The sequence below is a fragment of the Aulonocara sp. 'chitande type north' Nkhata Bay genome, linkage group LG18 (genome assembly GCF_057382095.1).
Source record: "Aulonocara sp. 'chitande type north' Nkhata Bay isolate Kocher_YH1m ecotype deep benthic linkage group LG18, A_spYH_male_GT1.1, whole genome shotgun sequence".
Classification (NCBI taxonomy): domain Eukaryota; kingdom Metazoa; phylum Chordata; class Actinopteri; order Cichliformes; family Cichlidae; genus Aulonocara; species Aulonocara sp. 'chitande type north' Nkhata Bay.
The window spans coordinates 30,230,672-30,255,504 of NC_141361.1; the positions used below are offsets into that span (position 1 = coordinate 30,230,672).

At 42.7% G+C, this 24,833-nt stretch overlaps 1 protein-coding gene across 2 annotated transcripts; it reads right to left on the minus strand.

The window, feature by feature from the left end:
- Positions 1-570: 570 nt before the first annotated feature.
- Positions 571-16,824, minus strand: LOC147308977 (leucine-rich repeat-containing protein 24-like). 2 transcript variants are annotated; one of them, XM_086272001.1, is made up of 5 exons: positions 16,421-16,824; positions 6,722-6,916; positions 4,820-5,098; positions 3,768-3,936; positions 571-2,667 (listed from the first exon to the last, which is right to left on the minus strand). In XM_086272001.1, the coding sequence occupies exons 2-5, from the start codon at positions 6,881-6,883 to the stop codon at positions 1,421-1,423; spliced, it is 1,857 nt and encodes a 618-aa protein (XP_086128127.1). In that variant the 5' UTR covers positions 6,884-6,916; positions 16,421-16,824; the 3' UTR covers positions 571-1,420. The 2 variants fall into 2 exon arrangements, with proteins under 2 accessions (XP_086128127.1, XP_086128126.1); XM_086272000.1 differs by lacking the exon at positions 16,421-16,824 and having other exon boundaries at positions 6,722-14,169.
- Between the last annotated feature and the right edge of the window lie 8,009 nt (positions 16,825-24,833).

Sequence of the window (24,833 nt, forward strand, 5' to 3'; positions counted from 1 at the left end):
CTATTTAAGAGAGCATTCTCAGACTATACAATACTTTTGTTTATTTGGCTCCGTGGCATCGTGCTGATACTTTCAGTGTTAGTGGCAGACAGAAGCAGGCTTTACATTTTTAAAACATGTCCTTTGGCTGTAATCCTTATTAAGCTGCATAGCATAACCATGACATTTAATACTCAGTAATAAACAGCTTTAAAATACCTACAGAGAGGCCAGTTTAAAAAGAATATTGACATGTTTTTGAACAAGAATCAATACAGCTCTGGGTCTTGGTGTAAAGCAGCAGAGATTATTTGGGTTTTCAACACATTTTCAGTTGCAACCATCTATCTTAGTCCACAAGTAGCTGTGAAAGGACATTTGATATCTGCAGTGTTTAGCGGAAAAGGGAAAGAATAAATGGTTTATGAACCATTGACCTCTCACAGACTGGCCTCTACACTGTGACTCAGATCTACAGTCTCTCTATAAAGCCCTTTTCACATCTCATAGAATGAAGGGAAGACCACAGGGAAAAACTACACACTTCAAATATGGTCTATAGAGTCAGAAAAAGAGGGGAAAGGGAAAAACTTTCTCTTTTAAAATACATTTTATTATGTAGAAACCAAAGACAAAATGTACATTATTAACATCATAATGGTAATCACAGACTGACGTTAATGAAGCTTGAGTTCTTTCAGAGAGTCGACTTCACACATTAGAAATGCTAATATCTTGTTCTAGTGTTGCAGTCAGCAGGTATAAAACAACACAACATGTTAACATCAAGAAAAACAATGCTATGATACAAACATAAAAAAGACTAGATTTCTGCATTCAGAATGAACCTCTATAAACAAATCCACCTACCCACACCCACTCGCACATATGGGTAATGTTAATGTAGTTTCAGTAAGAGGATTGCTTTAGGCCTAATTCTAATGGGATGTGTAGCAGGATTCACAAAACAACTGTACTTCACTCTGAGAATTAACTTTGTAATATACTACACAAAACATAGACGAAACACGAAAAGTAAAGCGTAACGAACGAAATTAGAATAAAGCAGACACTGTGTGCTGCATCGTTTCAGCCTCTTTTTAGTGTAACTAAACTTTAAGGATAACTCTAGGTTACCCACCTAGAGTTATCCTTAAAGGGTTGATTTTGAGACAGAAAGCTGTGGTTCATGTGTTATTTCCCCTTCAATCGTCAGTCTTCTTAACCCATCACGAGTGTCATACAGTCAATCAAGAAGCTCTCTCAGAGGCCACTTGTGAACCAGGCTCCCCCAGAAATTACTGACTGACAATCTCCCCTCTTTAAAAGGCCAGATAATAATCTGATGCTTCAAATCACTGCACCAAGGTGATTTCCATTATTGTCTTTAATTAAAAGTCCATCAACATATTGTTTCATGCCAGAGCATAATAATGACTCCTTAACAATGGATCTCATAGGCAACCTGTGATCCGAACAGGAGACTCTGACTGAGGAAGAGCTCTTCTGGGTCTGTTGTTAGGGGCCCCTCTCCCCCATCCGCTGGGTTTCTGCGTAGTCCCAATCCCCCCGATCGTGTCAGAGTCTGAACCATTTCGTGATCGAGGAGAGCCTCCTTCATGCCCTTCTGTTGGACAAACCCGCTCATCATGGGACATGCAGACGAAGTGGAACCCAGGACCGGCTTGGCTCGGTTGAGTACGTACATCTCGTGGCCATGGTCATCGCGGTACTCCTCCAGCTGCGCAAAGGTGGTGGGTCCATCAGAGTAGTCGTTCACATAGAGGATGCTCTCTTCCTTGCTCGTGCAATAGGAGCCAGTGTCATCTTTCTGATACTGCTGGTGACGAGTGTAGATCATAATCAAGAGGAGAACAGCAGTGAGTGCCAGCAAGGAGATGCCAACAGCAATAGCAGTCTGTGTGGCAGGGCCCAGGGCATTAAAGTCCATGCTGTCTTGCTCATACAGAGGCTCCTGGCTAACATCCACAACCTCAGGCTGGTAAAAGGAGTTGGACGAAGATGAAACATAGGAGTGAGTGTTCAAACGAGGCCAAAACTGAGATGAATAGGAGGAAGAAGACATGTTGACTGCTAGGTGGAAAGTAACCCTAGCCACACCACCAGGGTTCCAGGCCTCGCATTCGTAGCGCCCAGCATGTGCTACGGTGACATTGCTGAGAAACAGCATGCCGCTGCCCATGTCTGGATCAAAGCTGTCCCTCTCGCCACCTTCCTCAGTTCCACGTACAGGCCCGTGGATTGCTCCAACACCTCCCACCTTGATCCCCCCACTGCTTGGTAAGGCTGTCACCGCTCCACCGGCCCCAGGCCTAAACAGCTCCCCATTGGGTCCCAGCTCTTGAACCAGGCCTCGAGGTGACAACTGTGGTTTACCATGGGAGGCTTTTTTCCAAGTCACTTGAGGCTGAGGGTATCCCGAGGCCTGGCAGGAGACTCGAAGACTCTCTCCTAGGCGAACGGTCAGGTGGCTTGGCTCGAGCTGCACTACTGGAGGGATGCAGACCAGACTGTTTGGAGGTACCTCCACCAGGCTGAGGTGGGAGAGGCGAGGAGGTTCAGAGCACATTAGCCGACGCTGCTCTGCAGAACTCAAGAGACGCTGTCCGTCTTCGCTTATCCAGGTTTTCAGCCAGCCAAGAGCGCAATCACAGCGCCATGGGTTCTCTATAGGGGAATGAAAGAAAGCAGTTAAGGAAACAGACATAAACGGAACGCAGTTTTCAAGGTCAAAATTAACCTAGCATAAATCTGATAGCATGGTGGAAAGTAACCCTGGCCACCTGCATGATCTACTGAAGTGGATTTGTTAAATATATTTTTTTGTTCATGTAATATCAACTTTCTAATTCAATTCAGTTAATCTATCCATCAATTCTCTTCCACTTATCCAATCAGGGTCAAGGGGGGCTGGAACCTATCCCAGCTGCTGTAGAGTGAGAGGCGGGGTACACCCTGGACGGGTTGCCAGCCTGTCGCAGGGCTACCACAGAGAGACAGATAACCATTTGCACTCACATTTACACCTGTGGGCAATTTAGATTTACCAAGATTTCAAACCCAGGACATAAGAAACTTCCAGCAGAACCAGGCTCTGCCGTGACCAGTTGAGGATAATGGGAGTGAGACAGGACAAAAAACATATTGTGGTGCTGTGGAGTTCTTTTGAGCCCACCGCAAGACCCTGGGCCTTAGTAATCAAGACTAAATCATTGTTCATGTTTATAGTCACAGAGACATCATAGAGCTGTTTAAATAATAACAAAAACAGACTGTGTACATTTTTTACACTCTTTGGGACATATAGACAGTGACAAAAATGTCAAACTTGGAGAGAAGTTCACTCTTTGAATCCATTAATGCCTCTGTCATTAAATGTAATGAGTGTGAAGTTGGGATTGTTGCTTTCTTGGAAGTTACAGTAAGGGTCAGTCCAACTTTAGAAAAGTGTGGGAGGAGGGATTACCAGATTTTATCTGAGTAAACAGGCTCCTCCACATGAGGTCCCATTAATTAGCTGTTTTGTTAATTTAGTTGGCTTTTTCCTCTGGTTTTAATTCTCGGAAGTCTGCCTGCTGTGACCCGCTGTTATAATTTCATTGGTAGAGTGTGAATTTCAGTGGTTGGAAATACATTATTGCAGGGGTGTGAGTTATTCGGAAGTGTGGAAAGAGAGAAGTTTTTCAAGGCACCTTGAATTAAAATCAGTGTTGGATGATTCTATCATATTATAGTAACACTTAATATAATCTAGGAATTCTACCCACCTGTAACACGGAGCACCTGCAGACTGACAAGCGGTTTGAGTGATGAAGCTCCCAGGGTGCGGAGGTGATTCCTGCTGAGGTCCAGCAAGGCCAGAGACGACAATCCAGACAAGGCTTGCTCAGCTAGCAGCTCAATGCTGTTTTCTTGCAAGTGGAGTTCCTGCAGACGCTGCAGACAGCAAAAATGGCACAAAGCAGGGGAAGCAGAGGTAAGTATAAAATGTGCAAGTTCATAAGGGATAGAATTATCCAGTATAGTGACAGGAGGGTGTCTCAGCTCCACCTGAGTCAGTCTGTACTGTATTACCACATGCTAGGGATTAAGGAGACATCAGTCACGAATAAGACTTAGGCTACGTTCCCACTGCAGCTCTTAATGTTCAATTCTGATTTTTTGATCAAATCCAAGTTTTTTGTCTGCTTGTTCACACTACAAATAAAATGCGACAGCAAATGCGCTCTAGTGTTAACCCTCAAAGCGGCCCGCATGTGCAAAAGAAGACGTCACACACAACTCGCTCTGTTTAGACCCAGACCAAACAGTATTGTTTGACTGATGGCCCTTAATATAAAGACTTGTTTCGGACTTTACGTTTCCCAATTTTGCTTTAAGTTATAAAGTTATTTTGTTATTTACATATGGCCCAATAATTATCCTTATTGCTGTTTTTTGAGGAGCGGTGCTTCAAAGGATAGTTGCAGATTTCTGTCAGAATCTGCAGATTATACAGTACAAATAAAATGTTCACGTTTCTCCAACGTTGTCTTCCCAACAGTTTCACTGGATGGCCAGGAAGCGTTCGCGATGTCTTCTTGAGCGCTTCTCCGGCGCTGATAATTGGCGTCTGGATTTAATGCAACATGACCATTCAAACAGCAGTCGCTTTCTAAAACATCAGATATTTGATGCGCTTTCGCCTGCAGTGTGAACGTAGCGTTAAATTTGAAGACATCATTCTGTAAAAACATTCTATATTTGTTTCCTAGAACACCTATTTCAAAGTTTGCATTAATTATTTCCAACTAATACATTTGGGCTGACACAACCTAACCTGTAGTCCTCTGAAGGTGTGGTCCTGGACTCGAGTGATCTGGTTGCCGGCGAGATACAGGATCCTTAGGTGCTCCAGACCCCGAAACATATCAGAGGTAACCAGGTGGATGAGGTTACCATTAAGGGCCAGCTCCAGCAGCTGCCCCTGCCCGAGAAAAGCCCCGGGCTCCAGGGCTGAGATGCTGTTGTTCTGCAGGTATAGATAATGGAGGCTGCCAAGGCGAGTCAGGTCCTGAAGACGGATCTGCACTATCGCATTGTCCTGGAGGAAAATGGTCTTTATGGACGACAGGGTAAATGAAATTAGCATAGTGATCACACATTGATTACATTAGGGAAACAGAAGATAGGATGTGAGGTTTCATCTGAGGTTTGTTTTGTACAAGAAAATGAGTGTGGCTTATAGCTGTGCTGCACTCAGCGGGTAGAAATTAACCACACAATGGATTAAACCAGAAACAGATCCACCTTGAAACACTGTCTCACTGGGCTGTGCATGTTAAATGTAGTCATGTGTGGTGTTCCATATACCGCAGAATGAACTAGTTCACAGTTATGATAATCTTACTAATTCTAATGATGTCTGTATGCTCTAAACCTATCATCGGTAATCATTGTTCATCTGATCTTTCTCAAATCTGGCATATGTGTTGCTGAGAATCCAAATAACATCCAAAGTATGTAAGCTTCAGATAGGTTTGGCTGAGTGGTTCTCATATCAGCTCACTTGTCTGCGATCCTACTCTCCCAATAGGATCCATCACTAATTTCAAGTCATAATGAATACAACATGATTTTAATTGAGTAAAATGTGTTGACTTAACAAACCGGAACTTTGACCCTGAGAGATCTGCACTCCACTGTGAGGCTGGAACAGCGACAGCCGGAGGGACAGCCCAGAGACGGCTGAGGGTATGCTTTACTATGTTACTGAAAAGTTTCGAGCCTCTGTTTCTGAACCAGATCTGCCCCTTTGCCCTACACGTTCAGTTTCAAAACACCGGGTGAAGACATAGACATTCAAAATCAGGCTTCATATTGAGCCTCCACAATGAGTGATGTCACAGTGGCTAGGTCCATCTTTTATTTACATCTTTTAGCTGCAGCCAACAATCTGCCTGTTCTGCAGAGCCCCACTCTGAGCCGGCACAGTGACACCCACGCACATTCTGCGAGTGCAACCTTCTTGTTGTCAGTATATGATTACCTGCATGTGATGTGTTTAGGGGCCATCTGTAAATTGAGAAGGACATGGGTTATATTCTGCCTGAATGAGCACTGTGGTAGTAATGGTAGTTGGTTGCGTTTCACGTGTCTTAGTCAGAAATCACAGGTCTTTTAAGTCAGCATATCCCCAAAAAAGAGTTTTTTTATGAGACGTGCTTTCTGCGTTGGATCTGGCATGCACAATTTTGCAGCTTGATTGGTAATATGCATTCATCTGTGACGCTTCCTTGGAAGAAAACACGGGGGCCACGAGGTAAAGTGTGATGGACGAGATAGACCTGCTGATTGAGGTTAATGGAACAATTTATGCAGGGCATGCTTTACATTAATATTCATGAGCTGCAGTGATGTTGGGGGGGGGGGGGGGGGGGGGGGGTTGAACCCAAGAGGAAAAAAACCACGGCATAATGTTAAACATCTTCGCAACAGATGATCAGAGCTGTGCAAGAGTCGCGCTCTGAGCAAGAATGAATAATTACACAGCCAACAGCGCAGCCCTTCCCTCAGGCTTACATCAAAGAGGGTCACAGTGAATTGATTAACCACAATCATTTCAGGGTAATAAGAATGGATCAGAGAGGAAGTCAACTGAAAACCTCTGGTGTGCATGTGTGTGTGTTTGGATGGGGCGGGGGCACGGGCAACTAGTGCTCTAACATACAGTCCAACTGACCTCGGTGACAGACGGGATGCCCTGTGGGATTTCTTTGACCCCGAGAGATCCGCATTCCACTGTGAGGCTGTAGCAGCGACAGCCGGAGGGACAGCCCAGGGACGGCTGCGGGATGAGGACTAGGATGATCAGGATTAGTCTGGAGAACCACAAGAGGTCCATGACGGCTTTACAGTAGGTCTTCAGAGGCAGAACCTGAAAAGATGGGAAAAAAGGGGAAAACATTTCTCTCTTCTTGGTTAATGCACTTTATTCTCAAAGCGGAGACTGACAGCAGCTCCAGATGTGCTGTTAAAGCATATAACTGTGAAATGGCAAGGGAGGATTGACAAGAAAGCAAGCAAAAACAAGCGTATCTCTTCATCCCCAGCTATTATCCATTCAACTGTGTCTATTCTGCGGGACTGCAGCAGCTTCTATTATAGGCTTCAATTAATTAAAGATGTGATAAAAGATGTTCAGGTTGCCTCAAGGACCTCTCTCTTGTCTGCTTAATGCATGCACAAACACACTCTCCCTCATTTTCGGTCTCTTTCTTTGTCTTACAATCACGCACACACACAAATGTGTAGCAAAGAGTCACGGTCTCTGTTTTGAACTCTGTAATCTCAGAAAGCACATTTACCTCCTCAAAGCAACTCTCCAGCTCTAATCATCTGATCAAAACCATCAGCATCGGCTGCTCGCTGCACCTTACAGCAACGTCTTGCTTTGATATAAACCCATCGCAGAGCAACTCATCCATGCACTTCTTTTTTTCCGCCCGTTTTTTTTTTTTTTTCTTTTTTTTTTTTGCATCTATACGGTCCAGAAGGGATTTATTGTTCTGCTTGGTTGCTCACATCAAAACTCAATGCTGGCCGGCAGTGTTCAAAATAGTTAATCTGCAGCAGGTCACACAAGGATACCGGAGGGCTGGAGATGTAATATGCACTGAAATGTCACACTGAGCCTGTCATTCTGTCCCCGTGACAGCAGGTTGATTTACCGTGCTTTACTTTGCCACCTGCCTCGTCCTGGAGCAGCTTCTTCCAGCAGAGAAGACGATGTCTCATTGATCCAATCTAAAATCTCACATTGTTAGAAAACATTCGCTCGTACCCCGGCCCCCGTTAAGCTTGTCTAACTTGTGAAAAATCCTAGTTTACTTAAAGAGTCTCCCGGACAGATAACTGATAGTATTTGCATCTTGCTCGGAACGATCTGAAGATCGTTTAGTCTATTAATCATCAGAATGCACACAGCTCTCATTAAAGCTAAATGATGAAAGGGTCCTGTGCCTGAAATAAACTGTGACTGATAAATATTTCATTTGCCGGGTGTTTGAACTCTTCTGTCGGACCGATATCAAGCCTGTCCACGCCATAGGCAGCGTTATAATCCAGACGAAATGCCTAAGCGTAAAAGTACTGGGATTGCTGTTTCAGTGGCTGAGAAGTAATTCTCAGTGCGGTCACGCTGCAGTATTAAGCAAATACGAAATAAAACTGGATTATTTTTTTTTAACATTGTGTGTTTCATTTAGAGCACATTTGCAAGGGTAGCCAGCTTGATTAATACAATGTGACCTACATAAGCTTTTCAATCGTCTCCTCTCACCAAAAAAACACTTATTAACAAAAGCATGCCATTTCCTCTCTGGAGCTCGCCAAACAAGCATGCAGAGAAATTAGGTATTTCTATTGTTGGGAAGAGAAAGCACAAAAATTGAATTCTGAATTAGGCCTTGGTCTGTCATTGAGCCTTTGTTACTTCTCACAGTGAGATGACTTCTAAATAGCTTTGACTTAACTTGAAAAGTGTCAGAAGGGGAACCGGAGAGGAAGACGCCTGCCCTCGGCTAAGAATACACTCAGAACAGGGTGCACAGTCAGATATTTGTTGTTAGAACATGAGCCCAACATCAATGCAAACGACGCACTGCCAGAATACAGCTCGTGCATTTCTCTCCTTGCTTCCAGGGCTGCTCAGTTTTTTAAAAACCGCACGCATACAGAGTCTGGATGGCCCACACACAAAGGGTACCCATGGAGTCATCAGGTTCTGCAAACTGAAAGGACTCAGTGACAAAAATAACACAACGGGCGGGGGCAGGCTTCTTTAAATAATGCTGCTGACACTTGTTTTGCAGTACAATGTATACTCCACTTTTTCTAGATTCAGCAGAGACTTGACTTTTATCTTTTGTTTTGCTGATGTGGGATTTTGGTGGTAAGAGGTCAATTTGTTCATTTCTGTCTCGGTAATCCCTCGCGGAACACGCGGTAATCTGCACAATCAGATGCTTGTTAGCTAAGCCTCTGTCTGTGCTGTCCACGTTTTTGTGGAGGGAGGCGCTTTGTTCGGCATAAAAAAAAAACGAGGTCAGCAATATATCTTTATTGACCACGTGGGAAAGTGTACATAAGATGATTAAGGCTTGTTGGTTTGTAGAGCGAGCCAAGAGTCAGGGAGAGAGCGGCCGCAGAGACCTGCCAGGGCAGATGTCAGTCAACAAATGCCAAAGGAAATCTAATAAACCTGGCATCACACAAAGCCCTGCTCAGCATTCACCAGCAGCTCCTAACGTCCGCCCACGCACATCTCTGCAAACATTATTTTGCACTGGACTTGTTTATTTGGGCATTTCTGAATTACAAATGTCTCTTTTGCTCTTGACACAGTGATCTGTTTCTGCAAACAAAATCATCACCCACTGGTGAACAGTTACATTCTGGCTGACCAAACACTCACAGCGCCGACAGCTCGCTCTTGTTTTTGCCAAGAAGGGTAGGTGTTGATATGTCAGAGGTGCAGCAGACTAGCCAGAGTGCTGGAGGCGGGAATCAAAGTTCACATTCCCGCGTTGCCATCGGTGCAGGTCGGCCTCATCCGTTGTTATGGTAACTCTCGCAATCAGGGAAGTTTCTGCTTGCAGGGCCTGAAGGCCAGCCACAGTTCCTGTGAGCTGCTGTTAGGCAAACAACTCTGCAGAAATAGAAGCTGTCATTTCCAGGGGAAAATTGCTCACAGGCACTTGAGCTATGTGATGACCCAGAGCTAAATTGTAAATTCTCTCTCTCACTCTCTTTTTTTGGTTCTGAATCTCTTTCTCTTTTTCCAGCTTCAACTTTTCCCTCCCTCTTTCTCTCCTTGTTCCCTTCACAGTTTCCTTGAAAAGCCGCCATCATTTTCCCTTTCCATAGTCTCTGACCTCGCTCTTTTCTCATCGCCTGTCCTTCAGCTCTGACTGACAGGTGCTAAATCATTTGTCTCCGAGCATCCTTTTGTCCACAAATAAACCGAGGGCCAAGGCTCCGGCAGTGCACTGTGGCACTAACCCAAGAGTAACACACTGACTTTGAGAGAGAGTCTTGTTGGTGCGCACCAAAATGCACAAACACACACAGGAGCGCTCATGAACATGCAAAGCACGCCTACAATACAACACTCATATACAAGCACCAGCCACCAACGTTCAGGGACACACACTCTTGACTGGCAGACGCACACACACATAGAGGAAGACGCTCATATGCTTATGCGCTCGCACATCTTGTCTACAACCAGCAGCAGCTATCATCATTCACAGACACAGACAAGTCAAACACTCACATATTTTTGTGTCAGCGGTAAAGGAAGCTCTGGTCAGTTAATAAGTCTGCATTGATTTCTTTATTTTTCCACTATTACTCCGTCCAGTTGGGCTCTGCAACCATTGATTTTCACCGTGAAAGCAGTGGGGAGGGGAGCTGGCATTTGTGAATGTCTGTGTTGAGGAGAAACAGAGTAAATGACTGCATGTTGCTTATTGCTGGGTTACTTGTGTGTGTGTGTGCCTGTCTGTGTGTGTCTAGCTCACTGTCAGGTTGCCTCGAGCCAAATCACCCTCTGAGCAGCAGCAGCACTCCGCCACCACTCCCAGAGGAGCATTTACTCTAAAACCTTCACTCCCTCTCCGCGTACTAAGACAAACTCGATAAATCTTTGCTATTTAAGAGTTCACATGATAAACTGCTGTGACACGTCTGTCTGTGACGTGGAGGCTGTTGTTGCTAATGTAAGCTGGCAAGCAGATAGACTCTGAAGGTATTGACATATTCTGCACGGAGCCTCGAATAAACCCACAAACTCTGATTTTGTTTTGAGGTTCATGCGACGCTTTATACAGGCTGCTGCTCTGGCTGAAACTGCAACCATGAGCGGAGCAATTTAGAAATATCAGCGTACGGTGTCTCTCGCAGGCTCAACAAGTCTGTGTGCTGGAATCCTTGCAAGTCAGTTTGATTTGCGACTGATAATTGAGAACTAAAAGCACAGCGGCGACTGCAGCGCTGCATAATCAATATTCCATTCCATTTTCTACATAAGATTTATATTTATGCCTTCGTGGTCCGGGAAGGGTGGCTGAAACATCACGTCATAATTGCTCACAGCTCAGGAGAAGGTTTTCGACCCGTTTTAGCCTTGCGACTTGTTTTCTGTTGCTCCATGCCTTCTTTTTCGTTTTTTTCTCCCCCAAATCTGGTTAGTATGATGAAATACAAGCAACACTGCAAAAGCAGTGTGTCAGAAAATGTCTGACATAAAAATAAGGCTGCTGCTATATCACATGTATATCTTATTATATATGAATAGAACAAACTAATGTGGCCAAAAATGTAACAAGTTCAAATTCATAGTTTTTTAAAATGCATTTTAAACCTTTTTTCTAGGGTGTGCTTTTGCTTCTGTTTTGCTATTTTAGACAATTAAATTGTACTCAGACAACAGGTGTAGAGTGCGACCCTAACTGACAAAGTACACACAGCTAACAATTCAAAGGAAACCAGACAAAGTAATAAATCAGTCATTGTATTTGTACCACCATGAAGGTGCTGTACACAGTCCACTATATACTGTATACTGACCATGGATGGATTTAATGCAAAGCAAAAGCATTTCATTTTCACTAACCAAGAACCTTTTATAAAAGAATACAGAGCATGAAACTGCTGCCCACTTACTAACAGACTACATGATTATAATAAGAGGCAAACACACATACATCAGTCTGGGAACCTCACTAACTAGCCTCTGGGAGGAGGAGCCAAATTTCCAGATCTTCTGCTTTAGCCACGATATCAGTATATCCAGGTCTATGCTTGCTATTTGATGGATTGGTGATGGATTACCTGCTCAAACATGATTAGTTAAGTCAGACTCAGACCACAAATACAATGCAGACAGTTTCAGTTAGCAAAACTTTGGCCCATTGTCTTCCGTTTCTTCCGATTCAAAATCAAATCAAATCAAATCAAATCACTTTTATTGTCACATCACATGTGCAGGTACATTGGTACAGCACATGTGAGTGAAATTCTTGTGTGCGAGCTTCACAAGCAACAGAGTTGTGCAAAATACAAAAATGTAAACAAGCAAAATACAAATGTGGAGACACTTGCTTGTAGACGCTGCACAAACAGTGAACACCATGTTTAAATCTCTTACAAATTTTCTAACAAGCTCCAAAGTTACAGCACTTTGTAATAACCAACATTAGTATATGTGTGTGTAAGCAGATGGACGTTGTCTGGATGGCCTTAATACTTGTTTTTAAAAAAACAGGTGGGCTGTCAGTGACATAAATCACCACACTGTTAACCTGAACGCCATGTTTCGTGTTCTTTTTTCACTAACAGCTGAGCTTTGTTTTCACTTTGAGTTGACTAGCTTTTAGGTTAGGAGTCGGCACCTGCTTTGGTTTAAGCTACAATGATTAGACAAGTGCAGCAACTGTATCACAGCCGCCTTTATCATTTATGGCACAGATTCAACATTCCCCAGAGATTTTGGTCCACATTGATGTAATAGCATCACACAGTTGCTGCAGATTTGTCAGCTGCATATCCATTATGCAAATCCCCTCTTCCACCACATCTGGGGATTGTAGAGACCATCTGACCTCATTGTCATGTTCAAGAAACCATTCGGTATAAGATGATCTGAGCTTTATGACACGATGTGTTATCCTGCTGGAAGCAGCCATCAGGAGATGGGTACACTGTGGTCAATACTCGGGTAGGTTACGGTGTTTAAATAATGTTCAAAGTGTGCCAATAAAATATGCTCAACAGCATTACAGCAGCAGCAGCAGCAGCCTGAATCATTAACATAAGGGAGGATCGATCCATGCTTTCACTTTGTTTATGCCCAGTTCTGACCCTACCATCTGGATGAGAAACAGACTCATCAGATCTAGCAACATTTTTCCAATCTTCTGTTGTTTACTTTCAGTGGCCCCATGCGAATAGTAGCCTCAGTTTCCTGTTGTCAGCTCACAGGAGTGGCACCTGGAGTGATCCTCTACTGCTCTAGCCCATCTGCTTCAAGTTGTGGCTTCAGAGATGCTCTTCTGCCACCTTAGTTGTTACAGGTGGTTATTTGAGTTGCTGTTGCCTTCCTGTCTGCTCCAAGCAGTCTGGCCATTCTCCTCTGACCTCCGGTTTCAACAAGACATTTTGGTTCAGCGAATTGCCACTCGCTGGATATTTTCTCTTTGTTCGACCGTTCTGTGTAAACCCTAGAGATGGTTGTGCAGGAAAATCTCAGCAGTTTCTAAAGTACTCAGACCAGCCCCCGTGGCTTTCACAACACCACTATAATGGTCACTTAAATCACCCCTCTTCCCCACTCTAATGCTCGGCTTGAACTTCAGCAGATCGTCTTGATCATATCTGCATTCCTAAATGTGCTGAGCGGCCAAAACTGAGTGGGTACTTAGAGCGAGCTGTTTCTTGTATCCAGTCCTTATGATAAGCCAAACTAACTTTGGCTCTAACTTCATCTTTACAGCATGGTGTCAGTCTTCCTGCCTGAAGAAATTATAGTTAAGTGCAAATTTTGAGAGAACAATAAACATAAATGAGCCAATTGTGTGTTTGTGTATGCGTGCCTCAATTACTCACTTAGTAAACACTGCTGGCAGCAGGCTGTGTCACCTTTTCGAACACAACGTCACACATACGCATGTGCTCTCTCACAACTTTTTTCCATTTTCACAGACATTTTCCTCCAGCCTCTCTCTGTCGCACACTGTCCATTCTAATTGTCAAGCTTGGTGGATGCGATCAGTCCTAGCCGTTTCTCTCACAGTAGCCGCATCTGACAGGCTGCCTAATTTGCCCCAGATTAAAATAAGCAGTTTGACTGATTGATTTATTTTAATATTTATATACATTTTGGTCCGTTTTCATCAGTCGGGCTTCAAACCTCTTGTTTTTCTGCTGTGCCCAGTACGACACTGACAAACACCACTCACGTTTGAAGGTTTAAGGATGGATGAGATCAGACAAGTTTGAAGGCAAATGCTGGGAAGACAGATCATCCTGTATGGCAAAGCAGAACAATCCCTTCCATTCTTATATTTCCCTGGATTTGACAGAAGCATTAACTTGAATGGATTTTCTTTTTCTATGCGACTGTTTTCTTTTAAGCGGCTGCCCCCCCACCCCCTCCCCCATTGTTCTGGATGGACGAATCTGAATTGTAAATATTGTTTATAGCAGTCGAGTTGAAAGTGCAGGTATTACTCAAGCAGCAGTGAAACTGTGTGTGAAAGCGTATGTGTCCAGAAATGAAATGAAATGCTCCGATAATGATTGCTTATCATCCATCTATATTGCACTTCTGTAATACTTGGGTGTGCAGTGGTTGTCTGCGGTAGGAGCCACTGAATCCTCATAAATTATGTTTCTTTGTTGCCATGGAAGTGACAGCATCTGCTGACTCCAAGTAATGGATGTCAGGTGTGTGTCAAATTGCACTCTGACACCTAGCCTATACTGTGGTTATCTGTACAGTCTGGCATACAGGCAGGAATTAATGAAACTTTAACAGAATCTGCTTCTTTTTTTTTCTCATGAATTTCTTATTTCAGCTGATCTTTGCCATCTGCCCGTATCAAGTCAGGCCAGAATTGAGGGTACTATACAATTACAGCCATGAGACATTTCAGTCATCATTGTCTGGCAGACAGTAGCCAATGAAAAATTAAACATCTCTGCAGCCGTAAGAAGTCAACTTGTCTGTACGGATATGTCCACGGAAGACAGATTCCCCACCCTCAGAGTTAAACAAACGAGGTCCTATCTAGGGTGGGGGGGGGGGGGGGGGGTTGCTGTTTGGCTCCACACCGCTTCATGTGCAGAATAGCAATTAAGCAGAGGCAAGCACATTACAACTCTTGACATTAGGGAAGAGAGACGTCTAAAATTCCAAATAAGAAAGCAGGGTGGTCTTCCTGTAGGGTTACACTACTGCATGCTAATCATATATCACTCTTGGTCCCTCACTTTAAAATATCTCCAATAGCAGCAGCAGCTCGTCAGATAATCTGGATATGCTGCAGCTCTGTCTGCAGTGACATTAGTGTAAGTTGTCTGAAAGGTATTCTACAGTCTAAGAGAACTGTTTAAGCATCGTAGCGCTGACACATGAGGACACAAAGTACAAAGTTCCAAATCACTGCTGTGACCGGATTGCTAATTAATCACGCCTGGAGTTCTGTGTCAAGACAAACAGCAAGAACCTTTGACAGCTGGTCAAACAGTGATGACCCAGTTTATCCGGCAGACCCAGTGCAGTGAGATACAACCGCTCTGCAGCGGAACCCAGAATATGTGACGCTCATCATTCCTCAAGTTTTTTTCTTTTCTTTTCTCTTTGACAGGTGTTGATTCTGTTTCATGGCGGCTGCCTTTTGTGCTGCTGTTGAGCTGTATAGGTCATTATTTATTTATGTGCACTCACTGGCCCATTTGTTAGGTACACCTGCAAAGTATAATGCTGTGCAATGCAATAACCCTGTTATAGTAGTCATGTATACAAAGGTGAGTTTTGAGTGATGCGTGTGTCAGTACGGAATTGGACTTGCAGTATTTGTACTCGATATGTGTGTTATATGTGTTGTATACCGGGAGGTATTTACATTTTTTGTCCGTCTCATGTACAATCATTGTAACAAAAAAGACAAACAAACAAAAATCTGGCATCTTGCAAGGGGAAGTGAGCAGATGCACCAGATTGATTTGAACTACACAAGCATACACAGCAATAACAAGTGATTTAGCACACACACAGTTAGACAGACTTTCCATGTCAGGACTTTACACTAGGCTGCTGAATTTGAAGTCTGTAGGGCGTGTTACTACCCCCCCCCCCCCCCCCCCCCCCCCACACACACACACACACTCACAAAAATAATACAAAGACCAGGTTAGATACTGCTGTAGTATTAACACTATACAGAAACGAAAGGGTCTTATTTTTTTTTTCACTTCAATTAACATATTCTAGGAACGGTTATATGTCACCTATAAGTTTAAGTAACAGGTACTCACAGACAGGGGGAAAAACAACAACAACAAAATCCCCAAAAAGGAATAAAAATATTAAAAATGGTGTTCTCCCCAGCTTCAACTATGAGATGATAATAATAACATTTCCCAAAACAAGCCACCTCTTCTGTTTTACTCCCTTTCTGGTATCTGTGTGAGTGGGCTGCACAGTTTTCTGTTACTTCAACACAGAAAAGGAAAAAACAAACAAACAAACAAACAAAATCAACCAATGTGGATTTAAATCAAACGTCAAACGGGGTCGCTAACAACCGGCAGTATGAGATACCTCAGTCTCACTATCCCAGGCGAGAAAGGAAAGGAAAGCGCATTTAAAACCTACCCTTTTCTTTGCGTGCACGGACTTGGTCTCGGCAGCAGCGGTCGGGCGACTTGAAAGAAAAACTATAATAAGAATTTTTAACAATAATAACAATAATTTAAAAACAAAAAGAGGAATTCCACTTGAAATCACAGCAGGGGAAAGCGTCGGAACATTGTTTCCCTCCCTCTGCCCTGCTCGCTCCTGGCTGGGCAGCGCTGAGGAGTCCACACAGGCTGAGCTGCTCCGCTGTAATTGGACGCTGCGAGCCGGAGGAAACTGCTCGCGTCTGCCAGGGCTGGACTTCAGTGCTGATGATGCTCCATTAAGACTTAAGACTCTTGTCTCCCTCCTCTCATATTATTATGCGGCTTTGATTCGTATTCCCCCTTTCCCCCTGACTTTATCGGTTGCTTTCTTCCAATAGTGACCCACTCTTCTAATTATCTCTGCTTGAACGGACTCCCTCCCCCTTCTCTCTCTCTCCTTCTCGCTCTGTGTGCATGAGTGAGAGAGCAATAGAGATGGAGATCCCTCACTCCTTTTACTCTCATTTATTCACTTTCATAACACACTAGGTGATCCTCTTGCCGCCGTCAACCTTTTGTTACAGTTATTTTTAAGTGACAGTTCCACAGCAGCAGGAAGGACGCTAAAGAAAAAGCGCCACGTTACTGTGAAACAACACATTAGCAGGGAGGGAAGCAGAGTGGTTTCAGCACCACGGACAGCGGCCTCGTCTTTTATTGTGAAAGGTTACGGGCGTGTAAAATGTGATCATCCATGGTCTACTGCTGAGAAAGAGACGCTCATCATATATTTCCGGCTGTGACGACGACAGGAATGAGATTCTGAGTTGAAAAAGTCCTATTTCGATCTGGCCAAGGGCAAGAGAATCCAAGCTGAACCGCCAGCCTCTCAATATCCTGAAAAACCACACTACTCAGTCATACTGCAGACACAGTTCATTACCGGCTGTGTGGCAGAGGATGATTTTGAGCACAGGTTACATTCTATTTTGCAGCATTTTGCAGTCTGCTGTCTTGTACTGTGGCACAATACAAACAACTTTAAAGCTACTGACAGGTAAATAATGTAAATCAATTTGTTCTGCTCCTCTGACAGGTGCCATCCACTCAACAGCAGCAGTCGTTCCCAGCAGGAAAACGTCCCTGCTATGCTGTTATTAATGGCAATTTTCACAAACAGTTATTGTATTAGAACACCAGTAACAGCCCAAGGCCTCCAACATTCCCAGATCCCAGTCTGATCAAGTTTGTATGCGACGTGCAAGAAGAAACCAGATCCATGGAGGTCCCACTCTAAAACCCACAGAACTCAGAAGGTCAGCTGCCAACGCCCTGGTGTCAGAGGTTCTCTGTTCATATCCTGGAATGGTGGGGACCTACAAAATATTAGACAGGTAATTTAAATATGGTCTGATTAGTGGACAGTTCTCATGGAATTTGGCATTCCTTAAAGTTTTCTTCCCATTGCCTTTCCTTAGGAAAGGCTTATTTACAGCCACCCTGGATCGCCATGGAAACAACACTGGTCCATCCTTTGAGTTAGGTTCCATATTTATTCTTAAACAATCATAGGTCAGTGTTAGGTGACCTAAAAAAATTCTTTGAAAACACGGACCAGACTAAAAAATTGGTGAAAACGCAACCAATGTCCAAAGAAAAAAAATTGAAAGACATTCAGAAAGCCTACACAACTATTTCCTTGACCGTTTCACTCATAGTGGTCACTACAGTGGACAGCTATTCAAAGGGTGTTTTCTTGTATTTGCGTCAGTGTTGATGGCATACTTGCACATAAACCACTACATTGGACTGATGTGACGCTTCATACCCTGCCACCCACTGGTCGTTTAATGCTACTATAGGTGTATAAAGTGTTTCACTGTAATTATTGTTATTTAACACTGTCATGCATGAATTATGACAACCTCAATCAGGATTTTTTTCTTTATTCATCTTTTCATGCCTAAAGAATAAAAATACTTAAGAAAAAAAATCCTGATTGAGGTTGTCATAATTCATGCATGAAAGGGTTAAAACCACTTTTTAAAAATAACATGAAACTCTGGCTTCTTGGAAGGAAACTGTAATGAATTGAGGGGTGGTTCAAAACCTTTGCACAGTACCGTATATTGGACATATTGTGTCCTACTCAATGAGCTCCCAGCTCCTGTATCAACCATAGACTGTTTATAAATGATAGACATAGCCACCGTGGAGTTTGGACTGTAAAGTTAGCATTTGGAAAAGAACCATGACAATATTGTTTTTTAGGAATCAGATGTGACCATATCTAGATGAAAGGTTGACATGCATATTTGCCAGATGACAAGCTTTGTTAGCGATCTGATGAATATCTGCTAATGAGTGCTAACAGTCTAATCCTATACTCACCAGCTCTGTTCCATTCTCAGCAAGCCTGATTATTTTTCTTATAACGGCATTAAAAAATACCCAACAGTACAAACACAGTCAACATGTCCAGTCTGATGAGCCAAAATTTGCAGGGGTGAGGCCTAACAGACAGCAATCAGCTACAGGGTCCTGTCGATTAAAGCAGCCACACTTTTAGATTTTATGTCTTACCAGTATCGATGATGCATGAGTTATTGAAAACAAATCACCCTCTGTACAGTCGTTAGACATAAACTATCCAAAACAATTAGTTTAACTAGGCTGTAAACATGCCTTATAATGCTATTTAGTTGGCCATCTTACAAAGAGAGTCTATGGGGACTGACTTGCTTTTGGAGCCAGCCTCAAATGAGTGTTAGAAGAACTTGGTTTCATTTTTTATCCAAAGACGTTACAGCTTGATGTCAACAGCACTCGATTTATCGCATTTTAAATAGGTTTAAACAGCCTACACAATTACTGAATACAGAATTAATGTTAATGTTGATGTGCATTATACTCCTTAGATTGACAAAATATGGTCATTTAGACTCTTTATCCTCTGACACTTTAATGTACGTATACTGTGGCTCTTGTGAGAAATTTAATTGAAATAATTACAAAGAATGAAAAAAACATAGTTTGCATGTGTCAGGGGGCACACAAACAGACATGTCTGGAGGTTAATGAAAATCACTAGTGTCAGTCAAATTGTAAATTGGGTTCACTTTTATCCATAACTTTCAACTTAACGATATCCACCTCTTCTAGCTAATTTTCTCTTTCATCCATTAAACTTCAACTTGAACAGATAGGATATATAAAATACAGTTAAATGGTTGACTCAGTGTTTTTGTTAATAAATAGCTCCAAATGCTAATTATGCAAAATGTCAAACAGGATGAAATTAACGATGTGATCACATTTTTTTCTTCCAATGGGTCGATCGTCTCTTCACTGTAATATCATTATGTCATTATTCAAAGCCATAACTCAGAAACAGGGAGGTTGTAACTATATTTCACCTGGGGGAAGCCATTGAATCAGCTTCGTCACTAAAACTAGGTGCCCTCCCTATAGCTTGAACCTGCCAGACTGATATGTGTGAGTCATCCACTAGTTAGAATTTGCAGCATCTTTGAAGCAACAGTCACGTTTCAAGCACCGTCTACACCAGCGGTCTCAGCTTGGTGTTCTGTCAGAATCAGCTTTATTGGGCAAGGATAAATACATTGAGCACATTTGATCCAGTCCTTTTCAAGTCTTCACTGTAAGTTGGGATTCTGGACAGACTTGGCTGGTGGGGGCATTCAGCTGTGAGGTGGTAATTCTTAGTGATGTGCGGATCGATATTGATTGATATTGATACCAGTTATTTATGTTCTAGAATCGATTCTCATATTAAAATATCGATATTTTAGTAATTTGGGGTAAATTTGTAGTTTATCATTAACAGGAACACAGTGGAAAGAAACTATATCATTTGGAAGGAACTACTTTCTCTTACAGCTGTATGAATGTGTGGCAGCCCCTTGGCATGTGCACTCACAACAGCAGCTGAGCATAAACGGAGTTGTGTGTAGACGTATATTTCCTCCACAAACAGCCAAGATGCGGTTTGCGATACATGTGGCAAGACAGTGAGGTGTTGTGGCAACACTACTAACCTTGTCAAACACCTCAGAGTAAATCATATCACAGAATATGACGAGGCGAACTGAAGAGGAGGAGAGGAGAGGGACAGGTGCTGCTAGGGTGAGGCAGACGTCTCTTGGAGTCCTTTAGTGCTGCAGGCAGGCAGCGTGTTCAAATAGCTCACAACTTCAGGTTTTTTTTATTTCTATATGATAATTCTGCATTATTAATAATAATAATAATGGATTGCATTTATATAGCGCTTTTTGAGACCCTCAAAGCGCTTTACAATTCCACTATTCATTCACTCTCACATTCACACACTGGTGGAGGCAAGCTACAGTTGTAGCCACAGCTGCCCTGGGGCAGACCTATTAAACAATAGGAACAAGTAGTCTGATGCCCTGTAATCATAATGAAGCTATAATTTGAAATACAATAAAACATTAAGTTTTTGCACAAAGTATCGGATCCGTATCGTCGATACCACCCTGAATTTTACTTGGTATCAGATCGGAAAGGAAATCAGTGGTATCGTACATCACTAGTAATTCTAGTTATTCCAACTGTTTAATGGTTAAAAGCTAGATAAACCTGCTTTTAGCTGTTTTAACTGAACATATTACCTACTAATTTAAGCTAGCAGTTTTAGTCATGCTAATTATTTTAGCTATTTTTTTGATTACTTTTAGGTAAACTATCTTTGACACTCCATTGTTATTGTAATTCTCTTAGTTAGTCTTTGTACATTTTTTTCCCAAAATCTTTTTATATAATTTTACGCTAGCAGTTATATAGCAGTTAGCTAACAGTTTACATCACTTTCTTTACTTGCTAGCCAGTTTCACACTCTTAGTTACAACAGGTGGCATGCCTTTAAGTGTTAGGGCGTGTATTTTTTATTTTTTTTTAAGTACTTATGCTGCACTGAAATGTTACCATAAAACCCACTGCCACTGCTCAAGTCCACCTGGTGTAAGCTGTAGTTTCCAAACCTGGTTGTGAATCAAAGACACACATGCTCCTGTGTGTCTTTGATGTTGACTTGATCGCACGCTAATCACACAGTAGTTAAATCCGTGCTGACCCATATTTAGCGTTGCTTGATTGACAGCTTGTGCGTGCATGTTCGAGCACACACGCATACGCTCATACTTAAATGTGCACTGATGCATAGCCATATGTGAAAAGGTTCCCATGCCTAAGCAGGTATATTAGCTGGTGCCTAATTGCGTGTCTTTGTGATGCTGAGCGCGCCGTACTGTGTGTTTGGGCTTGGATTTTAATGATCTCCTCTTTCCCCCTCTGGGCCAGGATGAGCCTATTTCGACCCACATCTGGATAATTAACATCACACTCAAATGTCTGTACGAGCACAGAGATCCTTTCACCATCTTCCTTGCTGCTCTTAACTCATCTCTCTTTTTTTTGGCTCACAGGAGAAGCAACAAATGCTAAATTACAACCCGCTGGCTATTTGTATGCATGCAAAGTCCCATACACATTTTATTTGCACATTAATTGCTCCATAAACTTCCCCAACAAGTTGTGTTTTCCAGCCATAAAAACCAAAAGCGCCTTATTAAACAGCTTAATGTGAGACAATCTAGCTTATGTCATAGTTGCCAGCATGAATCCCCGGATCTGCAGGGAAATCACTCCACTACACCCACTCACTATATTGCTCAACTGTCTAAGTGCACTTGAACTAGTCACACTTCCATTAGTGCTGCTCTCAGTCCAGCCTTAGAAGACTGAGGTTCTCTGGACTGTCTCCAGGTATGTGGGCATGTCTGTGTGTGTGTGCTTGAATAAAAACCCTTCATCCCTTTGCAGCTACTCCCACAGGGATTGACTGTAATTAGGAATGTTCTCTTTTCTCAACTTGCCTTGTAAATGAAAACACCTCTATATCAAAGGAGCACGTTGGATACAACCCTGCTACAGAGGTTTTCCCACCTCTGATCTTGCAATGACGGGCCTTTGTAGCTTTTTGCTTCCTCTGTAGTCGAGAAAATTCAAGTAGAAAAATGAAACATTGTTTTTCCTTTTCCCTCACAGCATGCGGAGGAGGCTTAAATTAAGACATGCAAACTGGCACAGAAAAATACACACGCTTTTTCTCACTGCAAGAAAGATAATTGTGACTGAATCATTCATCTTTTTGTTACTAAAATTGACAGGTTTGAGCAATTTTCAAAATGGCTGGCAAAGATAAAGTCTGACGAATCGACTCACAGTCCGACAGGCAGATGGAGATGGAGCGATACAGACGAAACCAAATTACCAGTGGGGCAGTATAATTTCCATTTACATATTTTACGGAGCATTATAAATGAGCGCAATTTCCATATAAATGCGGGGAAGAAAATATCCAGGTGAGGAAATCGCCTTTTTGTTTGTGGTGTGGTCTACAAAGGTTAGAATCAATAACATGCACAGAACAGATGCCGGGATAACAGCGATTTAAGGCAGACCTGCATGCACACACACACACACTCACACACACACACACACACTCTGCTGTGTAATGAGATGATCTCCCAATGAAAAACATGCAAGACACAAGAGCTTTACAAATGGCCGGCAAAACAACAGTTGTAATACGACAGGCAGATATTTGTTCCACTAATCACTTAGGGGATTGTCAAATGCGACCGAATGGAGGCCAAGAGAGTCTTATGATATTAGGCTCTGCAGTCGGAACGCCACAACACAAACATACATGTACATTGTTGACAAGTGTGCAGTCCGTCATCCCTTGCCTTGGCCCTCACACCTTAACAGCTGTCAATGATTTTGACACGTGACATTACAGAATAAGGGGATTACACTGACCGGTGGAGAAAAGGAGAGCTTCAAGCAGATACATCAGAGAGCATGGGCTACACATCAAGTAAACAGCGGTGGATTGTACAAGCTTGCAGATTAAAGACTTAAACCTATTTAAATAAAATAAAAAACTAGTTATAGGGCAACAAAATCGAGTTTTCAACATCGTCAAAGGACACATTTCATATGCTATAACTTGTTTTGACCAACCCCCTAACCCATATGGCGATATGAGCCTTGAGCGTTTGTCCAGTGTGCAATTTTTATAGCTTTTTTCCAGTAAATTAGCAGAAACATTCATTACTCTATGACACAGGCATTGAATCGGTGCCGTTTCATTCCTGAAACTATGATACTGATCCTCAAAGTTGATCCTAGAAAAAATCTGTGCTGAACAAAAAACTAGAAGGCAGTTTTAGATTGTAAGACTTTAAACAAATGTCATCATCAGAGGCTGTAAATAAGACTTTGTAGTTATGGACCCCCTGTCCCCCAAGTTTTTGTTAGACTCCAATGGCTAGTAGTGCAATAAGAAGAACTTCTCCTTTTCGGTGTCCACTAAGGAGTGTCTTCTTGCCTTGAAAGCTAGGCCATCTAAAGTGCATCGGTGCATGGTTAAGTTTAAGCAGCTAAAACACACTTGGCTAAGATTTTGGTAAAGGTCAATGTTGCAATGAGCACATTGCAACATGAGGCAATGCATGAGGTTTTGGGGTACTCAACCTCAGCTTTCTCACCATTTGGTTATATTAATAAGCTTATTACAGAGCACATGTCTACCACTGACTCTGGATTAGGTTCCAAATTTTCCATTTTCCATTTGTGAATTAGAAACCATGAGTCTGGAGCTCTAAGGAGCTTTAGTCAATTCAAGGCGAGCTGGAAGTGAGCACCTAATGACCGAAATATTTGCTCACGGGCCAATGGCCAAAAACAGAAAAAAATCAACAAATGATTATTGCACTAACAGAAGACTGACTCCAACTGAAGGCTAAAGGAAACCTATTGAGTTTAAGAAGGTAATTATCTTGTCAGCACTACAAGATAGGGTTCGCTTCCAGTCTGGTAGATTTAGATTTTTCATGTTATGGAGAACTGATCCCTTAATAGGTTTATCTATGTGAGCACATTATTAGACAAAATGGTGCTGCCTGGCACTCACACATCCAAACAGATAACAAGGTGCTAACAATCATGGGAGCAGTGTCTCCCATCTTCCTCGATATCCCCTGATGCCTTTTCATTTGTGATTTCAGGAAGTCCATTACTATTGCAGACGGGTCGTGCTTCTGCACCACAATCAATACTCTTCCATTAAGGTGATGAACGGTCCGTTTCTCCAACCTTCTGCAGTCCAGAATAATTCGCAGGACCCACTGATCCGAATCAGTCAATGTGGGCATGACAGCCCAACACCTCGGCAAAGGGAAAGAGAATGACTGACCTGGGAAGTCTAAGCAAGTTCTCAGTTTCCACATGTGGCCTATGCAACCCACTCCCCCGTCAACCTAAACCTTAATGCAGTTGACTTAAGCACTGTCAAGGCT

Coding starts and splice junctions, on each gene's coding strand:
- LOC147308977 (XM_086272000.1), bottom strand. CDS start 6,946: ATGTTTTCCCCTTTTTTCCCATCTTTTCAGGTTCTGCCTCTGAAGACC. Junction 5,099..6,721: donor GCATCCCGTCTGTCACCGAG/GTCAGTTGGACT, acceptor TCGTCCATAAAG/ACCATTTTCCTCCAGGACAA. Junction 2,668..3,767: donor GCAGGTGCTCCGTGTTACAG/GTGGGTAGAATT, acceptor ATTCCCCTATAG/AGAACCCATGGCGCTGTGAT.